This window comes from Ciconia boyciana, chromosome 1 (assembly GCF_034638445.1).
Source record: "Ciconia boyciana chromosome 1, ASM3463844v1, whole genome shotgun sequence".
Classification (NCBI taxonomy): domain Eukaryota; kingdom Metazoa; phylum Chordata; class Aves; order Ciconiiformes; family Ciconiidae; genus Ciconia; species Ciconia boyciana.
In genome coordinates, this window is record NC_132934.1 from 134,258,587 (window position 1) to 134,281,601 (window position 23,015).

Here is a 23,015-nt window from a genome sequence, read left to right on the forward strand (position 1 = left end):
ACAAATACGAACCAAAATAGTAGCATCAACACAGTGAGACATAATCCTATATGAAGACATTAACTAAAGGGATGATGAATAAAGGAGACTAGAGTAAACGTGAATTTAAGTAATCTGGATTTGAGTATTGCAGAGCTAAGATTCCCTAAAGGACACAAGGTGCTCATCACCAGTTAAAACAAAAATTAGCCTACTGTACAACATTTTATTTAATTCCTTCTACTCTTCCCTCATCCAAAAATACAGAAATCATCCTGGTCTTCAAAGAAACTATTGTGGAAACTATTTGACATATCTGAAAATGGGAAACGTTCATAGACTACAAAGTTTAACTGAAAATAAAGGTGACCATTAATAGAAAAATGACGTTAGGCACAAACTATACATGATGTCTACCTTTATCATTATATTATTTTATTCTGATTCAAATAATGTTAGATATTGCAGCCTGGTGTTTTTACCAATATTAACAATTTTTAAAGTATACTCCTTATCAGATCAGTTAAATGTTTTTTACTTATGCTACTCTTCCAACCCACTACTACGGTGAACTTAGCCAAGTCAACTATAATACAAAATTAAATGTATGTTCTAAGTTGGTGTGTGATCAAAGACATTCCACATGCCTGGAACAATTACAAGGAACATGGGTGAAACAAGTCAAGCTTTGGATGTTAGAACGAAGTAAGATCCACCACATTAGAAGCTGCTGATCTGCTGGTGAAAAACAAAACTGATTTCTGCCAAACTATGGGCTAATATAGGTCATCTCACTTTATGTAATAAAGTTATACGACATAATAAAATTGTAAACTGAGGTAAAGGAGACACAGTATTTAGGGTGAGGAATGGTTTACATGAGAGAGAATTGACTGAAGAGCACTAGCACTCAGCTAGACTGCAACATCACACTAGCAGGATATTAAATGAAAATTTCAATCGAGGGAACAATAGCTCCTGAAAGCTACAGAGATACATACATTTAACCTTGCATTTATTTTTACTGTGTGTATCTGAACACCACCTAATTAATTCCATGACAAAATGCTAAATGGTTAGAATACAGAGGGAAGGTCTACCTTTATCATGAAGGTTGCAAAAATAATGAAAGACCAATCTGTTCTATCTGCCTGGAAACAGACCAGGATGCTTGGCGGTAGTAGGCCAATCTAAGCAAATTTTGGAATCGTTTCAAATGAGGTCAGGATTGGAAATAATAACAGTGATCTTTGCCAAATCCCTCTAAGCAACTATTGATAGTGGCCTTGTTACAGAAATATACAAACAAATCCTATTTATAACAGGGAAGGATGGAGAAAGTTGAAACAGATTCCAAGGTCAAAAGTCTATGATCTTGTTTTGAAAGACTACGTCAAGATTCATTACACAACATAACACAGGACAGTTAGTCAGCTTTACAATTAAACTGGACTATAGAGTTTGGATGGAAATTTTTCTTCAAATTATATGTATTCCAGTCTACATAATTTGAATATGCTTGTGTTCATATATGGAAGAACTTTTTTTTCTTTAGACCAACACATGAAGTAAAAACTACAATAGTAAAGTTACCAGCGTTGCTTTCTCACAATAAACATCTAATTACAACAATTCAGATTTTATTACAGTTTCTGCTGTTCCTCTTTATAGATTAGAATAGCTTAATTTTTAAAAGGAAAAGTAATTTTAAAGACTTTTCCAGTAAGCTGATGATTTAACTGTGGCAAGGATAGTACAAACTCAACTCACTTTTTCCACATATTCAAAAACTAAGTATAATTTTCCTCTTCTTCTGAAGGCTTCCTTCAGCTCCACTATGTTCTCCTGTTTCAAAGTGCGAAGCATTTTAAGCTCTCGTAAAGTAGTTTCTTTGACTTCTTCATTTTCTAGAGTGCAAAGTAAAAGTGACAGAGTAAAACTTATTAAAACACAAAACCCCCAAGTAACAAGTGTTATAAATCTTTATTTTGAGCCCCTGATTAAATTCTCTGTTTCTAGATATTACAGAGAAAAAGGCTTATTATCCAGTGTGGACTGACTCTGCTGGCTGGATGCTTCTGCGCTGTAAGAGAGGTAACTGAGGACTCTGCTATCATTATGCAACCTCACAGACTTCCTGTCACTACCATCTAGGTTTTCAGTGGCAGAAAAAGTCATGTCATAAGAAACAAATTATCTGCATTTCTATCTTTTTCATTATGAAGAGCACCAATATGCTTCAAAAAATATGCATGTATGTGTACAGACACATCCTCCACCCCACAAATATGTCACATGCATGAAGCACTGGCAAGGTTAGTATGTCCTCAGCAGAAACACTGGAATGCAAAGCTCATGTTTGAACAATGTCAAAGAAATCTATTTGATTCTAAAATAAATTTATTCTCCAAAAGCCAGACCGAAGCACTGAGCTGTAAGTTTCCCCACAAAGCTTTTAATGGAAATTCAGCAATGCAGACCAGTGTAGTGGCCACAGAGAGCAGTAGAGCAAGTATTGATTCAACGAAGCCTTGAATCTGATTCTGAGGAGTCAAAAAATTCACCTGTTGTTTTGACAATTTATTTGTCTGAAAGTTGTTCAAGAAAGAAGGAGTGTTTTACTACAGCTTCGTACACTGCTTATCATCCAGGGGCCCCGAACTGACTGGGTTTTAGAGGATACTACCAATGAAATGTCAAGTAAACCAGATTATATTAGGTTTTATTTTTCATTTAGTAAAATGAAATCCATTAATTCAGTAAATTTGCCCATGCATATGTAGAAGCAGGGTTCTTAATCTCTTAGAACTGTTATCCACAACAGAGGGATATTAAATGGGATATGATTGCATGACTTCAAAGCTAAATCACATTTGTAGGTCATGTACCACAAAGACGGTCAGAGACAGAGGAAGAAGAAACAAGGAAGAGAAATTGGTTTTCCAAGCAAGCAAAAGGCAAAAACAGGTTTGCAGGGGAGAGAAAATAACACAGGTCGTGCAAATGCATATAATCATCATCAGAAGACAGAAGAATAAAAAAAAAATTGAAGTGTCGCAGGAGGGAAGAGGAAAACAAAATACTATCATCACAAATGTTTTGATTAAAAAAATATAAAATTTAGAGCAATCATAATCATTTCATTTTAAAACTGAGTGCTCGGTGTTGGCTTGCATCAGCCTGATTACATAATTTCATCTGTAACTAGACACTCTCTTTCCAGTGTATTTAGCATGCATATGTCAAACAACAGCAAAAATTCAGTGAAACAAAAATGGCAATAGAAACAATTATGGTATATTCAGATCTGTAATGAACTACCATATTAACAAGACAGATGTGAAATGGGCTGAATCAAACCCATCAAAAGAACTGTCATATTTCCAGAAACTTGTAAACAACTAGCTACAACTCTGAAAAGCAGTCATCAGTCATGTAAACTGCTATTACGTAATACTCTTGGGAAGCCAGACCTAATGGCAATGTTACAATTTTTGTTTTAATTTTTTGGTAGACGGGCTAATATAATAATCCTGTTTAGGGCTTAATACTGAGATTCATTGCCTAGGTTCTGTACTGAATAGCCATATTGAGTTCCAAAAAGCATTTCTGAAGTACTCTAATGACCTGGTCAAGATGATCACCGCAGTTAAATGATCTCCTACGTTCTTTAACAGGGATTTAAAGCAGATTTCTGAATAGCATAGCTAAAAGATTTATCAAATATACCCTTCAAGTGTCTGGCAAAATCAGCTGCAAAGCAAGATTTTGCATTGCATAAAACGGCAGACACAAATCTGACTTTGCTGTGCCTAACCAACTCTGAAAACTACAGTCCTTGTAACCAACCACACCTCCATGGCCACCAGCAATCCTATAACAATAACAAAAAAGAAAAGTTTGCTAAAATAAAGTGGCTGCTGTTTCTTTAAACCACATCATTAGCTTTCAGCTAAAGCCTTGGTATACAGCAAATCATAGCTGCATCGCCTCAGAGCGGGATGACTCCTCTTATTACTTCATACTTGGCTTCTCCTTCTGTTTGTGCTAGCCCATTAGGGATCGGGGCTAGCTTCTGATGTACACAAGGTAGACAGTTGCTCTCGTGGTTGACTGTCAGTTTTGCCTATGATAGGGTACTGGGATTCACTGTTCCCCAACAAGTGCAGGTCAGAGAGCCAGTGTTGTTTTGTACAGATCTTTAGTTTTATTACTGCTGGGTGAGGAATAGGTGTGTGCAGCACTGGCAAGAATTTCCATGTGTCCTGCCTTCTGCCATCCACTTTGCCAGCAACAGTAAGCCTTGCAGGAGTTGGCTCTTCCCCCTTCCTTCTCAGCAAACTCGGCAACACTGGAGAGTACACAGAGGCTGCTGTGAGGGGGCAAAAAGCAAGTTTCCTGTGGAGAGTGGAGCCTGCTGAAGGGAGGGCAGAACTACTGCCTCGCCACCCAGCTCCCTCAAATCCTCCCGCAGGTCCCTGCGAGCTCCCCGATTCCTCTTCGTACCACTGAGCTTCTCAGTGACTTCTCTCAGTCTCCTCCATTTACCCCTTCAAGTCCCCCTAACATTTAGATCCCCTCCCACAGATGAAGGGTGATAAAGCCCAAAGACTCTGCAAACCACTACTACAGGAGAAGTTTTTGCCATTTTCTGATCACATCCAGTCTCCAAGTGATAGATCTCATTGCTATGTATGGCACCACAATCTGAGCCATATTAAGATAGATGCACCGAGAAAGAAAGGTAGTTATCTAGTTGGAGTGTATAATGCAGTCCCTAGGCAGGTATGAAGGATCAAGTGCCTTGAATGTTCAGAGAGATAATAAATCATTATAATTTTTAAATCATGTCTTGATATATGAGAGTTCTTATTTTAACTGGAGAGATATTAACAACGTAGTTATTGACATGAAAGATTATGCAGAAGAAAAGGTTACCTTCACTGTCTTTGAATTTCTTGATAGCCACAATTTCATGTGTCTCCTGTAAAACAAAAGCAAGGAGAGGGAAATGAGCAAGATCTGTTGTGTGTTTTCTCTTGGTTCCCCCCTCCAAGCATCAGACAAAGAAAAAAAAATCCACAGAAATTTCACAATGCAAAACAAGATTAATTAAAAATCTGGTAAATACCTCAGTGATCAGGCCAAGTGCAATACAAAACCACATGTAGCAAATAAATCACAGTTAGGAACCCCAGTATGAAAAAAACAAAGTTAAATGCAAGAAATTCATATTTAAATACCTTGTACCATATATCAATTACATTTTTAAAAGAATTGTTCCTGTGACTCTTGTTGGTTAGTTGTTCTGAAAGTCAAACAACCTTTTATCTGACCAAAGTATGAGTGTGGGTGCTTATCTTTGTGAGCTGAAATGAAAATATTGTACTAGCACGTGGGTAAGGCTTACATACAATGAGACCTGTAATTTTGGTTGCCAAAAGCTTTGGATTTCAAAGTTCAAATATCCACAAAGAACATGATTTTAGGAAAGTAAATTCTCTGTGCCTCCTTAAAAAAAAGTTGTTGTCTTGAGGGAAGCCTATCCAAAACCAGAATCGCTAATTGCATTTGAAAGTGTTAATCAGTGCTTACTATAAGGTCATCGGCAATAACTTCGTAACGCCTGCCTGCCTTTGCATTACTCTAGTATTCTTTATTCTCACCAAACCTGCTCATTGGAGGTCACATTTTTCTCTTAAATGAAGACATTTCTCCTGTCACGTGAGCAGGAATGCATTTAGCACATGGCCAAAATGTATCCAACATGACATGACTAGCGCAGGTCTGTTCATACAGCGATGCAGCACCTGAATTTTAGTAACACAATGGGGAAGAAGCCTTAAGGTGACAGAGTAAGGGCATGTGAGCAGACGTGCAGCAGGCTATCCGAGTTATTTGACAAGCTAGATCTAGCTTACACGCCTTTTCCAAACTTCACAGTTTTCAAAAAAAATGCATACAAAGGCTATTAATAGCATACAAAGGCTGGATTGGAGAACAGCAACAAAAAAGTGAAGCCCTTCTGGAATGCCTGAAGACATGTGCATAACCAAGTATTGAATAACACAAACGTCTACTCCATTTTTCACTTTTAATTGTCACAACACATGAACTTGTAAAACAGCTGATCCCATTTAAAATAAAAGCACCTGGAAAGACTACTGTAGATAGTGAATAATGTCTTTTAAAGCCTTTAAATGAAAATCAGTACTACTATGAATAAAAAGAAATAAAAATGAGTTTGCATATTCATATTGTATCTGTTGGCTGGAAAGTATTATAATGTAAACTTCACCAGGCTGAGAACCCTGTGGTTTGTCCAAAACAAACATAAGAATATATATATATATATGTGCGTGTGTGTATAATTTGCATGTTTTTTAAAAAAATACCCTTTGATCATCACTCATAACATCTATCAGGAAAACTGGAAAGCATTATGTTGTGTATTGATTTAAGCGACCAAACTATGTCTACCCCGCATTGAAGAAGGTTAGTTCAGCAGCAGCAGCACATGCTACTAGCTCTTAGAGAGGACTTGCATTGCTTTTCTGCTACCAAAACCCACCCTTCATATACACTGGTCTAATCTGAAGGCTGATATTTTACATAAATTCAGCTGAGTTACTACAAAGGTCCAAGCTCTACCCTTTGTTCAACCAATTTTACAGAACAGAAAAGAAAGGGATGTCAGAACTGAGGAGATAATATGCATTTCAGGTTCAGAGTGATTCTGAAAGGCTTGTCTCTAGCTTTTATGTTAAATACAGTTCCTATATATTTTTGTCTCAGGAAGCTTATAAACTGGTCTAAACTATACCGAACAGACTATTTTACTAATTATATTCTTACTACTAAGTTATAGTATTGTTATATTTACTAACACTTAACTATAGTAATAATTACTAGCACTATGAAGGAACACTGCTAAGAGGGTGAGTACATTTAGCTCATTTGACTTCTGGTATCTACTGTTAGGTGCTTTGGCTAATTAAGCCTCTGAAAGGTTTTTCAGAAAAGGAACACCGTAATTGCTCTCAAAAGCCTCTGCTGACTGTAACATGCCTATGTTTAGACAGTGTGCATACACCACTTTGCAGATGAGACAAATTTATCCATTAGCATTACATTCCTATTTCACATGAAGGAAAAGAAAAATTTGTAGAAGTTTCAGCAACCTTTGAAGGCTGTATATTTATTCTCAAAGTAATGGCTAAGTACACTGAAAGAAATGTAGGAGTTAAAACCTGTTGCCTCACATAGACAGCAATTCTGCACCATTCAAGAAATCTAGTCCATGTGGCTTCTCTGCCATATGCTGCTGTCCCTGATGCGTATAGTGAATGTGATTATTTTGGAAATTAAGTTTTAAAAGCTTAAAGAGTCACAGTCTTGCAAAGACTTATGTAAGATATGCTATCAAATGTCCTGTAGGATTTTGACTATTCACAGTATTTAAAGCACAAGTGGCTCTTTGAAGAACAGGAACATAAAGACTTTAGCAACACATATATGGAAGAAAAGTTATACAAACAGTTCAAAATACTATAATATTTAAGAAATTTTCATTTGAAAACCTTTATCACTTTTATTATTTCATTAAACTAATTAATGTTGTCATAATTAAGCAATCAAGAATTTATACATAACATATTTATATATAACATATACATAACATATTGTTGGGGTTTTTCTTGAAAAAAACCCCAACGAATAATATATTTAAACAACTTGAAGTGAAACACCACCAAAATGGGACTAGACAATAGGTGCTCTGAGGAGTCGCACTAGTAACATTTTGTTCCTCCTTAGGGAAAGACATTCTTGTCTAGGTTTCTTGAAGGACCTCATCCTATCTAAATGGCATTCTCTAGGAATCAGCTACTGGTGAAGGCCAAAGCTAAAATGGATACAAGGACACTGAAGGTTACTGTGCATAGATTTTTAGATACAATGCACCTGCTTGTCAAAAAGTCTGTAACTTTCCTATGATGTGGAACACCTCCAGAATGGTAGGATTTGGGAGTGCTCCAGCAGGCAGAACAGAAAATTGAAGCTGAGTGCACGTTTCCCATTTCTTGGTCGAGTGCTCTAAACCAACTAAATAGTTTATATGAGGTGACATAAAAAATAGTAGATCCTCATGGATCATGTTTTAAACTAGTTTCCAAAGGAAGACTCCATCTCAAATGCCCTGTTTGTCTGTCTGTCCATTTGCCATCACAACTAGTAATTTTGAACTAGATGTCCAGTGTCAACCAAATTTTACAGAGAAATGCAAGTTTTAAAAAGAAAATTTCAATAAATTTTCTCAAATTTGTCAGCCATATATGGAATATCCTTCCTTGGGGGAAGAAAGCAGTAAGAACCCAAACTCCTATACGTTGTATGATGTTGCAGACAAGCAGCATATGTAGACTGTGCAACAAACTAACACACATAGCTTCTGATCAGCCGTTGTACATAATTGTCATTTACACAAACTAATAGAGAATGAGATTGGAAAACATGGAATACATTTTGTATATGGACCAATTCAGCAGGCTTATAGCAGGGGTGGTAAGAGTATGCTTCCTGGATTAGGAGACAGATGCTAGAGCTGTCAAATGATGAAGGCCCAATCTGAAGTTTCAAGGGAGGACTGACACGCACTAGGTGCAAAGCAAACAGACACCACATCGCTAAGCCCTGAGAAGATGGACAGAATCAGGGATACAAAGAAAAGCAGAGCTTTAATCAACAAGGGAATTCAACAGTGAAAATTCAGATTCCTGTGGGAATCTGAAAGATTCTTTACAGATCAAATTTAGACTTTGTTACTTCAATCTTTACTTAAAATTCCTTTTGGAGACCTGAGCTCTTTTGTGGATCTGGTTCTCTGCTCCTCAAAACCAGGCCAAATCGTAATTCTCTAAAATAAAATTGTCATTCTCTAAAATATCTTTTTTGCATTTCAGAAGATTTTTGTCAAGACTGTACTCTGAAACAGAACAGTACTGAAAACAATGTTCAATCTGATTGCGAAAACCCTCCTCAGACAATAGCTCAGTATCCAACTCCTAGCACAGAAATTCTCATATCCAATTAATGTATCATCTAGGTAGATAAGCTGTTACTAGTTGATTCAATGTTTGAGACTTCAATGAATGTCAAGGAAAGAAAAAACTCAAGTAATGCCAAATATTCTGTGCTCTTTATGGAACACAGAATATCCTTTCTGATTTCTACTACTAGCTTATATAATGAAGTATGAAAATTTGAGTTCACTTAGCTGTAGTTTTGCTTCACTCAGCTACATTTATTACTAAGCATGTCATTATCTTGCTCTACTAAAAAATTCTGGCCTCAATATTTCACTTTACATTCTGAGACAATGGCAAATTTGCAAATGCACGAGCCGAGTCTCTCTTAGTATTGATACTACCTCTGCTTATTGAGTACTTATATTATAAACATTCTGTGTTATAAAACTATAGGAAAAGCACTGTTTTACAGTTATGTATGCAACAACAGGTAAATGTTACTGAAAACACTTTGTGTAAAAGTTAAGGACGTACACAAACTTATTATTCAGACTCCATGATTACATGTGTCTAAAATGGGGCAAAATATGTCTCGTCTCCACGTACAAATCTGCTAATACCATTCAATAAGGGTAAGACAAAAATTTATTAATCCATGTCTGTTCCATTTGCTTTAATATAGAGGAGGAAGGAGATACCTGTTTACAGGAAAAGGATATCTCCAGTCCTGGAGATGGGAATGACTTCATGCTAGGGCTCAATCCTTTCCTTTACCTCAAAACATGCATGGGAATTGCTTCTGGAGAAAACATGGGATTTATTGTCTGTCCACTAAGCTACAGATGAGAGGTGAGTATCCTTATGGAAGTTGAGCGGTTCTGACAGCTCTTCTGCTAGCCACCCAGAGATTTCTCTCCCAGGTTTCCTCACAAGTTTGTAGCACTTGGTATTTCCTGTCACCACTATCAAACTAGAAGAGTTCCCTGATTCAAAAGCATTTCATTTTATTTAATTTAAAGGATAGAGGTCCCCTATTTTTCCATTGTCTCTACATAATATATATGACATGACAGTGCTTTTCCAAAACAGTGCAGGGATGTATCTCTGTTGTTTTCTAGAAAAATTCTTGATGTTAATGATGAGAGTACTCAAGGAGAAAGGTGCTTCTCAACATAACTCAAGATCTTAGAACTATAACCATTGTTCTCTGGAAAGAGAAACATATCCTACCAAACTATATGCTGTTCTTGAAAATATTATGTGACCAAAAAAAATCTCCTCAAATGTTTGTTCCTATTTTGTTTCAAAGGATTCTGTTAGGATTTTTTTTTTCCTTTTGCATATCAAGGAAAATTTGACACAAAGCATAGGTACACAAAAAGATTCTTGAAAAATAGACAAGATTATGTCCTTCACAAAGTTACATCATTCAGCTATAATTTTACTACCTCACCCTATAAGATTACAAGAATTTCTCAAGCGTGGATTTTTTAAGCAACTGAAAGAATAAGTGTTTATAAAAATCAACAAACATGAGTAGACATAGTGACAGTCAATACTGAGCACGTGCCACAGAGAAGCAGCACGTTGCTGCCTTTACTCAGGCGGTGCTCCCCCAGCAAGCTCCTCCAGTACATCACATCAGGGTTGTATGCTGATGTATCAAGTGTCGTATTAAGATATAATATTGCATGTTCTGTGACTGTTTCATGTTTTCTGCCCAAAGACAAATGCATGCTTAACTTCTGCTAGATAAATTAAATCAATCACATTCTCTACTTATAGATAATATTTACATTTTATAAAAATAATTTACAAGCAAGCAAGAAACTGTGATTTGATCCTCACTGATCCATAATTATATTCACATAATTTAGTTTTCCACAACAAAGACACACATTAAAAAAAAAACAAAAAACAACAAAATCCAGCCAAACATATCCTATGGCTAAAGTCTTTTCTGAACAATGTAGTACAGTTTACTTCAACTTGCATAAGTGTTATTATGTTCTTCAACATTTAAGTGTTTAGAACAGATCTTTCAATAATCGTGATTCTAGCACAAATCACAGAATATTAAACAATCACTGGCGAGGCAACAGAAGCCCATGAAACCATAACAAGATAGTAAAGCATTTATTTTTCATGAGGTGCTTAAAATGAGACTTTTAAAAAAACAGCAAATTAATTTTTCAAAGTTATTCTCAAAACAAGAACATAAAATATTAACATATTAGTCAGTATCAATCAATGTATCATGAATGTAACATATCACATTACAAAAGTCTTTAAACTTAGGCCAAGCTACCTCGCAACACAAGTTCTGAGAGGTAACAGGCATTACTTGCATGTAAATCAGGTCCTTAAGATATCGTCCAGACACTGTCCTGACTCCATTTGCATTCTGCCTTAAAACACTGCTACCTTTGGACAGTACTATCAGATCAGAACACAGCTTCCTGTCTTCTCAAGACTTCTAATATTAGGTGCTGGCAGTTTCGCAACATTACTTTCAAAAATCTAGTGGAATATCTTAGAATATTCACTGTAGACAAAAGAGATGTGCAAGACGATGGATTCAATTTCTTTTTTCAAACGGTTTGACATTGGGAAGTATAACTCATAGCACTGTGTATGTATTCTTGTACACCTAAAATACTTTTGGGAGTTTTGCTCAAGAGGTGTTTCTCTGTTTTAATCTTGTATTTCTTCCTTGATAAAATTGTAATTCTCCTATTTTTCAGTTAAAAAACCCCACACTTGGTTTATCTATGAAATATCACTCTTAGCATAGGAGAACTTTCAGGAAATTACTTCCTAATCTAAAAGTCCTATCTAATTTTAGGGAGACAGAGCCTCTGGTAAATAATGACAGCACAGTATGTTTGAGTTATCACAATGCCTTTATTTACTGGAAAATTGATTAGAATTTTTCCAACACATACATGTTACCATTTACTTGAGAAGAAGCACCTAGAATGAATCACCACAAATCAGTTTTGTATCTCTTGAAAGCAGAATGTTATTTACTAACCAGCTAAGTGCAGGAGAAGACTCTTAATGGAACAGAGATTTATATACCTCACATGCCCATTTTAAAGAAGATGGCCACACTGTCTCCTAGCTGAGGAAGAACAAAAGGAGGACTAGAGAAAACTTAAACCTGGACCCACTAGAAGATCTCCAAGGAGATGCAGTTATAAAAGCTCAGCTGTTCCTCTGGGGGAAGAAGCCTAAGAAAAGGCTGAAACCTGTAGCTACCAGTTTGTCAGGAAACAACCAGTAGTGTGTGCAATGATGGAAAGAGGCTTTTTTTAAAAAATGCAAGCAGATTGAAACAGTTTCTCTGATTTCTTTATCTCTGTCTTTCATAAACACTTGCAACAACAGTGTTGTCTGTTCAGATGTTAGGCGTAAATGCTTGCATTACTGATTTTACTTATCTGGTTTAAATCAAGTGTAATTTAAGGGAATCATAAAGAGCAAGCATTTCTCACCCAACTGTCAGACAAATCTCTAAGCCAAATGAGTGGCCCACCTGCATCCACAGGCTCACAGATTGGGGTCCCCCTTTGAACTGCCCCAGCCCCCAGCAGCAGGCTCGAGACCGACCAAAGGGCCCCCCCTCCGCTGGTGGCAGAGGCTCTCCAGACTGCAGGAAGTTTACAGGCTCGCAGGACGGTGAGGGCTGGAAGGCACCTCTCCACCAATATTGAATGTCCCCATCCCTGGGAATATTCTGAATAGCCTTGGAGATATTCAAAATCTACCAGGACAAGATTTGGAGCAACCTGCTCTAGCTGACTCTGCTTTGAGCAGTTACTGGGAGGCACACCTGAATCCTGAGAGGAGTGCAGTACAATGTATGCATTTCATATTCTCCAAAAACTTGAAATCTAACAATTTATGGGATTTTTTCCCCCCTCTCTACTTTCCACAAAAGTTACAAAGACTAATCTCAGCCTTGCAGACTAGTCCCTCATACTTTCATGTCAGATCAGCAGAGGTGCACAGAGTGATTCAGAGCAGGACTAAAGTTAAGGTGCTCTCAGGCACCTCTGCATAAATGGAGGAAGCGACTTCCCCAGACTCCCAAGGAAGCCTAGGGGGGCTCATCTCTCTAGACTGAAGTTAGTTCTGTGCAAATTCTCCCTGTATCCTCTTTTACATTACGCTGAATGCTGGCTTTTCCTAAACATTGGGAATTAGCAGTTTCTTTAACCCAAGGTTATAACATTAGCATTTAAATGGTCCTACAACCCTAAAATACTACGCTGAAAAGAACACTTGAAGGGAGTGAACCCACTCAGTATTTTCTACTAACTACTAGGCTGATGATAGCGGTTAGCATTGAAACTTTCATTGTTCCAAATGGGTTTTTAATATTTATTCACAATTTTCTCCAAGCAAATAAGTAAATATGTATTCCCAAAGAATTTGTACAATAGTGTAATAAAAAAAGATCTGGAATAAAACCCAGCTTTTAAATACTATAAGTGCAGCTATTCTGGCTTTTCATGGTAAACTAGTATTATTGTAGCAATTTTTTTTATAATCTGGCCTTCATTTCATCCTATTGTAGCACTGTTGTAGCACTAACCTATATAATTTTACAATTTGACAGTATTGTTTAATCCCAACTCTAGATGTAAAACAGAACCCAAATTCAGTAAATAGCTATAAATTTTTTCTGATTCTAAAAAGTAGTGATTCAATAATAGTCATTTCAGTTTCGTACCCCAATCCTTTTCCAATTTGATTTGGTATTTTTGCCTGTTCAGTCTGGAAATGGTGAAAAATTTGGGACTAAAAATAAAGCTATTATAAATCGCATAATACTGCATTGGGCAGATACCAGTATTACTCAATTACTTCTTATAGCATAATCTTGACACTTGGAATACAAGTCATAACAAAGCGAAAAAGCAGGAAGGCAACCTGTACTACCTTTATGGCTTCTTTTAAGATATTGCTGACTCCATAAATGCAGAGGTCAGCAAGATGTTTATAATTACATTGTGTTTCTTAATTCTTTGTTATTACTAATGTAATGCTCCTTCCCTGGGCACCTGGTAACTCAAGCGTAGGTAGAACTTATTGGAAAATACTTCTTTGTTTGGTTTGGTTTTTTCTTTGGATTTTTTTTTTTTCTGTTTTTAAACATGCATCAATGTCAGTCTTCAGTGCTGTTATTCCAACTTTGAGCGTCAAAATAGTCTCAGTGTGATTGGCTAAACTTCAGGCTTTAATTTTGAAATCTTTACTTCTGCAACTGATACAATCTATTTTTTATCTGGTACTTTCACATTTTAAATGTTTGTCTTTTTTCTGATCAACAATCTTGTTTGAGCAGAGCAAATGCCTTGACAGGCATTTTTTTATTCTGTAAAACAACACCTACTATGAACCAAAGGCAGACTTGTCAAGCAGGTTCCTGAGGCCAGAACTCTTCAGGTGGAATTCAGTTTCAGATGAAGACATTTAAATTCAGATACCCGCATGTGAGTTGTGTGTTCAGGCTTCTACTAAAACAAGCAGAGCTGGAGAGCTCTAAGTTGACCAGTTACTCAAAACATGATTCAGTAGCCTAAACACAGACATCTAGTAGCATTTAAGATTCCCTAGGTATCTACAACACTCACAGGATATTGGCAGAAATGACAGAGGATTTATAGAGATGTATACTTCCTAGAGAAGCTAGAGGTAAGGCAAAGCATCCCAGATATTGCCAATAACAGTAGGAGCTTATGTTTAGGCAACTAAAGTGCACCTTTCATCCCCAAAGAGGCATAAATTTAACTTCCCTCTATTCCTTGACTAGATTACCACTGACTATACTGGGAGTTTGGGCACTTGTACAGGTGCATGTACATACCTAAATTTGTATCTTAATCATGTCATCTTTCCAGGTCTACCACCACATGAAAATAAAATAAAATCAAAGCACATATTCAGCTTAAGCATGTATGGGAAATCACATCTGGATTTTCCAATCATGAGTAAAATCAGTTAGAGTGGGGGGTTTTTTGTTTCTTTTAATTAAAAAAAAAAAAGTTGGTCCCTTGTCTTTTTATTAAGTACCTCCCCCAGTCTCCACAACCTTCAAAGACAATCAAGAGCTGTCCTGCTGCAAGGACTCACTACCTTTAGATGCTGCCCATCTGGTCCCATTAAACTGTGTCGGCTGAGTTCTCTTGAGTAATTCCCAACTCAGTCCTCACCCACTGCTGGTAATTCATCTTCTTCCTCAACCCTTTCACTAAGCATAGAGACCTGGGAGACTTTGCTGGTGAAAACCAAGGCGAAGAAGGCACTGAGCACCTCAGACTTTATCTAGCTCTGCTGTCACTAAATTGCTTGCCCCACTCAACAATGGGCCCACACTTTCCTTCTCCAGCCTTTCACTACCTAAGTAGAAGCCCTTCTTGCTGCCCTTGCAAGTCTCAACTCCAGCTGAGCTCTGGCTTTCCTGACACCACCCAGATCCACCCAAGAAATGTTTCTACATTCCTCCTTTGCAGCCTGTCTGTGCTTCCACCTCCTGTATACAGCTTTTTTTCCATTGGAGCTCCATCATGAGCTCCCTGATTCGCCAGGTCGGTCTCCTGAGAAGTCTACTTGCTTTCCTAATCTCCGAGACGGACCATTCTTGCACTTAGAGGATGTTGTTCTTAAAGGACTGCCAGCTTTCCCTTGCATTTTAGGGCTGCCTCCCATGAGCTCCCCACCTACCAGTTTCTTGAATATTCTCTGTTCAAGGTCTGTACTCTGTTACTTTTTTCCCCTCAATCTACTCATGATCTTGAACTCCACTACTTCATGGCCATTGTAGCCAATTATTATAATAATCAGGCTGGCCCTTGCAGCACCTGTATCAAGAAATTCTCCCTGACATCCTCTATAAATCTCTGGGACCACTTACATCACACCATGTTGCCCTTCCAGCAGATGGCAGGGAAATTAAAGTCCCCATGGAAACCAGGGTATATGATTCAGAAACTTCACCAGCTGTTTAAAGAAGGCTTTATCCACTTCTTCACCCTCATCAGGTGGTCTACAACGAAGTCCCAAATACAGTGCCCCAGTTTCTGGTCACACCTCTAATTCTGAAACACAGGCTCTCAACCACACTGTCATCCATCCCAGAAAAGACCTCCATATATCTGAGACACTCCTTCACACAAATAGAAACCTCATCCCTCTTTGTCTTTGGCCCCCTCTTTCCTGAAGTGCTTGTATCCATCCGTCATAAAGCTCCAGTATTAACTTTATTTTAACAATTTTTAAATACTAAGTAAATTTTTGTTTTAGAGTGCAAGCTAGAATAGGATTTCCCAAGCTTAGTTTGCTCAGTTTACCATTATCTTAGAAAAATTATTTATCTTGGTGCTGAAGGAAAAAAAAGTTAAAAATAGCAGCAGCTACTGTCATTTCTATGCTGCAAACTTACACAGGAGGTTTGCCCTAACTTTAACTTTCCCCTCTCATGTGCAAATAGCAGCAACAACTCCTCCGTATTCTGGAGTGGGCCTTAAACCACCAGAGGTGGTAGTCATCTATTCAGATACCAAACAGCCATTCCAGATCTGCTCTGGAATAGAAGCAAGAGCCATGGTTGAGGTTATTTTTGGTTTTAATACATTAATTTAAAAGAGAGTATGTTAGTAATAAGCTTTCTACACGTGGGGGAAAGCCCAAGCTACAGTGTCCTTGTCTAGAATACCAAAGATGGAAGTTTTATGTTTAGTGTTTCAATTTAAAATAAAAAAAAAATGTTTTAAACTGAAAACTGTTTTTTTTCCCCCCCCATTTTGGGCATGCAAAATAGTGTAACACTATCTTGTCCAGGCAATTTAGTAGGTAAAAGGTGTTACTGAATGTAACCAACAGCTTTGACAATCTGGTCTCAGCTTGTTCATAGGTTTGGCTGTGGAACATTTCATAGATGTCTACATTAACCCTAAGAATCTGCCATTCCACGTCCTCTTCATCATATAGTATCTCCTTTCTCCTCAAGTAGCACTAAGGCTCACAAACATCTCTTTCACTTCTTTCAGATCTTTAATGATAATATTTTTGTGTTGTTCTCTAGGGAAAAGAGGATAAATTTGAACAGGAAATGCCACCTGCATTTTCTAGCCTCAGTTCTTTGGCTACTTCTTCCGTTAGACAACAGTATTATGGAGAGAAAGTAATTGGATATTTTCGCTGACATTACGGTCTTATCAAAGCAAAATTCTAGGGCAATCTTATAACAGGAAAAGCTCTATAGGTGCAAGTTGATACTATTTTCTTGTCCTCAATTTGTTAATTGTTTTAGCATTATAATAGAGCAGGATCATTTTTCCTGACATTTATATTGATCAGTTCTCCTCACTTCTGAGTCTTTCCCTACCAGCCTGATGGATGCTCTACAGAATCCTAAAATCAATGCTCTTTCCTACTTCCCTTTCAATTTAGCTATTTTTTAAAAAAGTTTTTTCTAGTCCATATATTGATATGGGTTTCAGTGGACACCTTCATTTCTTCTCAAAGTTTCTATGTTCAGGTTTGCAGAGAAAGAAAGGCTTTTCTTCTCCAGGATTATACAGACAGTGCATTCTTCGGATAATAAGAGAAAAATTCTTGTCCCAAGAAAATTGCCATTTCGCTCTGCCAAGCATTTAAAACTGCATTCCTTTTAGAGATTTTCTCTTCTTTATAGAATAGCATTAAGGATTAAAATCCAATCCAAACTGCTTAAAAAAAGACAGCAGGCAAGATTCATACCTCAAACACATATGCTTTTTGCTGATCACTGTTGCAAAGGTCAGAGGAACAGGAGGGCTGCCTCTACACAAGTTGCAAGGCAATTTAGTTAACTTGAGAAGTAGAACGTATGTGAGGAAATAAAGGAATTCACACCCAAGGAAGACTTCTGTTACTACTAATAGACGAAGAAGAAACAGCAGCTAAGTCTTCATAAAAATAGCATTTCTACAGATGAAATTTCAGTTCTGGAGCTAAACTGAGAAAGAGAGTTTGTGGACTTATTTCAGGCAGTTTCTGCAGCATCCAAAGACTCATGACTAGATCAGTATATTATCCCTTACATCTCAAAAAGGAGAAAAAAGTCTAAACATCACACAAGTTCCTAGAAGATTAAAAAAACCTATTCTAACAAAAACTGCCCCTACAGATAAGACTATCTAACACATCCCACTTCTAGCTCTTGCACACGCACATGCGCTTTTGAGCCAGGAAAATAAGATATCATGCAGAATTTAGGTTCACTGTGAAAGTTTGCCCAAATATGACAAACAAATACTTCTTGGAAAAAGGGGAAGGAAAAAAGTGTCTCGATCTCACCAAGTTTATTGTCCCAAACACTGGAACCAATATGTGGGGAGAGGGGATTTAAAAAATTACAGAATGAAGAGCTGAGGGCCAGGGAATACATAAGCTACAGAGACTAGGAAGAGGCAGCAGACAAATGCAGGCTGAAAACAGATTGGAAAAGAGAACTGGGATAAGGCACCTGGACTCAGAAGTTAGTATTAAAACCAGCATAACAAATAAGCAAATGAATCTGTGAATGTCTAAAATTTTACTGGAGCCCAATTTAACTGAAAGCAGAGGAATGGTGAGAATTCAGAAATAGCTGCAAACCCACTAAAACCACAGATGAGTCTCATTCCACAGCATTCTGGCATGCACGGGGGATGAAGGCAACAGGTTACTAGCTACACCATCTCAAATACTAGAAGCTGACAGCTGTGTGACAACTGCGTGGGTATCCATATGGTGTTATATGATGAATTTTGCATTTGAGAAGTCTAGAAAATTATGTGCAAAAAAGTTTATCACAGTGTATATAAGCAAGGCAGTATTTGAGGGGAAAAGGTAGCATTCTTTTATTAGAACTACTGGTGCACGCAAAAGAAACTGAAGCCCTTCTCCAGGTCTAAAATAGAAACAGCAATCTCCAAAGCTAAATTTAAACTGAGAACAAGTATATTATGTGTTTAAAAAGACTCAATAAATCCATAGAAAACCTCAAATATTTCCTAAGGTAGAGTCCATCTCATTTAGCTTTAGCCAGCTAAGAGTTATATATCCAGTGTGCGTCGTCAAGGCTTTCCCCACAGCTAGTAAAAGCAGGGGAGGGAGAGAAGATTCAGCCAGAAGGTTACTGATTTTAATCATTTCCAGATGGTAAGAATGGCTTTTCAGATGTTGGACTCTCTCAATTTATATAAACTGGGGAGATTGGTTATGCAAGACCTACGCACTGAAACAGTGGGTGAGATTAATTCCACCCAAGTTGCTTGACTTTGCAACACTTCTGTCTGTATGTTTAATTTTTTCATGCATGCACAAACTTACACACATGCACGTGTTTTTAAGGCACATTTCAGAAACAGTGATCAACACTAGTAACTTCAGAGATATTACCTTCTCTGTATCACTATTCTTTGAGTTCCATTGCTATATTAATATCATCACAGTCCATTGGATTGTGTTTGTAATACACATGCTAGAAACACAAATAAAGTATTCCCAACTGTGCTACTGAAGTAAGAACATCTCCATTGCCACCGTAACTGTGCAGCGTCAATTCTCACATCCCACAAAGCAATCTGGCATAGCTAGCAGCAAGACCAGAATTTCTGAAGCTCATCCTTCTTCTTTAACCTGCACATTAGAGAATAAAGTACATGTTCTCTGGTGAGTATCTTCATGAAGCTATAAATATCTCTGCTACAAGCTTTGCATTTCCTTTTCCTGGTATAATTGAAGGAACTACCTGAGATCAATAAAGCTTTAAATAACTTGCAAAGAAGGTCCCATTAGAAGTAGCTCCTTTTCCTTATGTTAAGCTTCCAGGAGAATATTTCAGATAAGAACCTTCAGTAAGAGCACAAAGATTAACATGAGAGGTTGTCATAAGAAAAATATGGATTTAGAATGTATGTTATATATTGATCTTTTAAGAGCTGTATTTCTCTCAGTTCCAAGGCACTATAAAGATTCATTTAAATGTAAGTGAAAGAAAAAGTAACAACTGGAAGAGCTTTAGGATTCTTTGTGGAGTAAAGGTTTCAAATCTTTTACTTACTAAAATTTCTCATTACTATTTAATAACAGTACTGTTACTTCAGATTTCATTAGGGGGATGCAAAACATTTAAGATTACTGCAAAAATCCAAAAGCTAAAACTGTACAAGTAAGCTTGGAGCTTCATTGCAGTACTTGCTCTAAACTAGATGCACACATGAAAAACAAAGCTTCTTCAGAGGAAGGTTGCCTTCTGTCCTTTGTAAACTGATATAGTAGCAAGCCTTCTGCTGGTACACAGCATAAACAATAGCTCTAACAGCAGTGTGTTGACTAGTGTTTGTGTTTGAATGTACTAAATCTGACTTGGTTTCATTATAACATGATTCTGGATATGAATTTTTTTTTAAATGACATTACAATATAAGATTATATAGCCAAAGCTCTGGGTGTGATGAGTAATATAAAGAATGTTAACAAGTGAATCATTAATTACTTTAAATCCATTTAAAATCCTCTTTGAAAAAAACATGAATCCATCTCCTCACACAGGTTTTATTCAGGTGACAGTGTGAATAGTCAACTATCGCCACCTCTTCAAAAAAGAAAAAGGTAGCCTTGCGGAATGTTAATTGTTAACCTACCCTAACCTAAAAATCAAGAGAAAAAACACTCCAAACAAATCCATAGACAAAAGATCCCTGGACCTAATTATTCCTTAACTTTTGTCTTTCCACACATTTATTCTTTGCAAGAATAAACAATGCCCTCGTAATTTGATTCCTAGCCAAATATTTTCATAAAAGGCAAGTTCTCCCATTGAAAAATTCTGGGACTTGTTTACTGGAGAAATAGAGCTATCAAAATTAAATAGACCCTTCATTTTAACTTTTTTTTTTTAATAGCTTAGAAATGGTAAAAGATTTCCTTCCTTCACGCAAACATGTTTAGGGAAAAAGCACAAGATGCTTTAGCAATGAGGATAATTTTTCAGAAAGTTCCTGAAACATGATCTTCAGACAAAGAGAAGAGTGAAAGATGAGAAAATACAATCACAAGACTTCAGTTGTGAAGTTTTTTATTCAGATTTTGGTTAAAGACTTATACACTCCTGATGAATACGTCGATAAAACAACAGAATCATTGCCATTCATATTTCATATTGAGGCACAAGTGTTTAGTTCTCCTCAGATTCATAAAAATAAAAAGGACCAGCATAACAGCGTGCTAACTAGTACAGATAAAAATCTGCTAAGAGGCAACAGAAGGAATGGGCTAATATCAGTTTCTAAAACTGACCAGAAGAGACCACTTGCTGTAACTCATTAACTAAACAAATGTGTGTGTGTATACACTTGTGCATGGCTCTGCACATGTACACATGTGAAATTGAAAGGACGGTGGTCAAGCAACAGAAGCTAATCGTCAGTAATACAAATGAAAAACTATCAATTTCATTGAGAACCTTGTGAATAGAAAGTGAGAAATACTAGACAGGCTGATCTCCCTTGATTTGCTTCTCCGATACTGACATCATCTGAGAGATCTGGTTTGCAGTCTCTATTTTACGTGATCCGGGGAACCTGGATGACGGGGGCACTACATCCCAGAATTTCTAAATAGAAATACCACTCCCCCCACCCCACCCCCTTTTTTTAAAACCTGCTAGAGTCCCTGGGATAGATGTTGTTTGGCCTCTCTTAAGCCTTCCTAAAGGTCACTAGTGAAGTCCCTGATTCTCTTTTGCTCCCCAAATAGTTTCAATTCCTTAGCGCTACAGCAACATTTATAGCAATGGAAGCATGGAAGACTTACAAAATTAGAGCAGGTTCAGAGCCCAGGCTGCAATTCCACCAGATACTATCTTGTATACATTTCTTAACACCATTCTTCATTAGCTCATTAGCTGATGCTTTGAGGGGAAAAAAAGGCACACACGACTTGGATGAATTTTTCACACAGACAGTTACAGGAAGTTTGATTCTGTAGAAGCAGCAGCTAGTCAGCTTTACTCTGCAGATGGCATTGCCTGTAACATATTTCTGTGCATAAACATGGCATTACTCCATCTCTGTTGGAAATGTTAATTGATTTCAAGAAGATAGCTTGCCTCCTGGTCAAGATGTGTACTGTCAAAAGAAGAGGTAGGTGTAACCAGCCAACCAAGTTTTTTTGGTCCTATGGAATTTCATCTTTCCACACCTCAGTGCATGATTACACTTATAAATGTCACCTATCTCTGTTATACCTGAAAAACTCACAATTTAAAAAAAAGTCTCTCTACAGCCATAAGGAACATTAGTAATGATGGTAGCCTTATTCAGCCAAGGTTAAGTCTAAGAAAACCGCTTCACAATTAATTTTCAGCACACTGGAATCTGTGTTAATCTTCTGTTACTAGAACTGCATGTAAAAATACGCTTCATAACACACATTTGGGAAAGAGGAGTTCTCAATATTACAAAGGCTGTTTGTGAACTTAAAGATTAGGAGATATAGCAGTACCCAAACTAAGCTTTCTCCCTCAAAGCATTTTATGGTCAACTGATACTTAGTTGTTCAATAAGGCAGCACAATTCGATACTAAGAACTGAAAACAGAAGTACAACAAACTTTTCAGAACATATGCACTTGTGCGCCTTGCTTCTGCTGCAGAAATATGTAACAGATCAGGGTAAGTGTGAATAGGATATTGGGGGAGGCATTGAGAGAGTATGCACCCAAGCATGCACAAGCCTGAGAAGAAACTGCACAACAAGGTTTCAAGAATAATTTTTATTGATAAGAAAGAAAACTGTTCCCAGGATGGTGCTCCAGTAGTAAAATTGACTAAAACGTTATGCCAAGCTCAGAAGGTTGCAGCACAGCTGATTCACAAGCAGACCCTGCATCCTAACACCACGAGGACAGCAACAAGGTTGCAGCTTATAACATATACCAGCCGTTCTCTTGTTAGCCCATCAGGGAAACAGA

At 37.3% G+C, this 23,015-nt stretch overlaps 1 protein-coding gene across 4 annotated transcripts in view; it reads right to left on the bottom strand.

The window, feature by feature from the left end:
* The window catches only part of CDKL5 (cyclin dependent kinase like 5), a 142,821-nt gene that overhangs the window by 54,405 nt on the left and 65,401 nt on the right, over positions 1–23,015 (bottom strand). For all 4 annotated transcript variants that reach the window (XM_072849174.1, XM_072849152.1, XM_072849168.1 and 1 more), the window contains exons 4-5: positions 4,918–4,963; positions 1,750–1,886 (exon numbers count right to left, since the gene is read on the bottom strand). In XM_072849174.1, the coding sequence (XP_072705275.1) occupies positions 1,750–1,886; positions 4,918–4,963 (183 nt within the window). The remainder of the gene's footprint in view (positions 1–1,749; positions 1,887–4,917; positions 4,964–23,015) is intronic.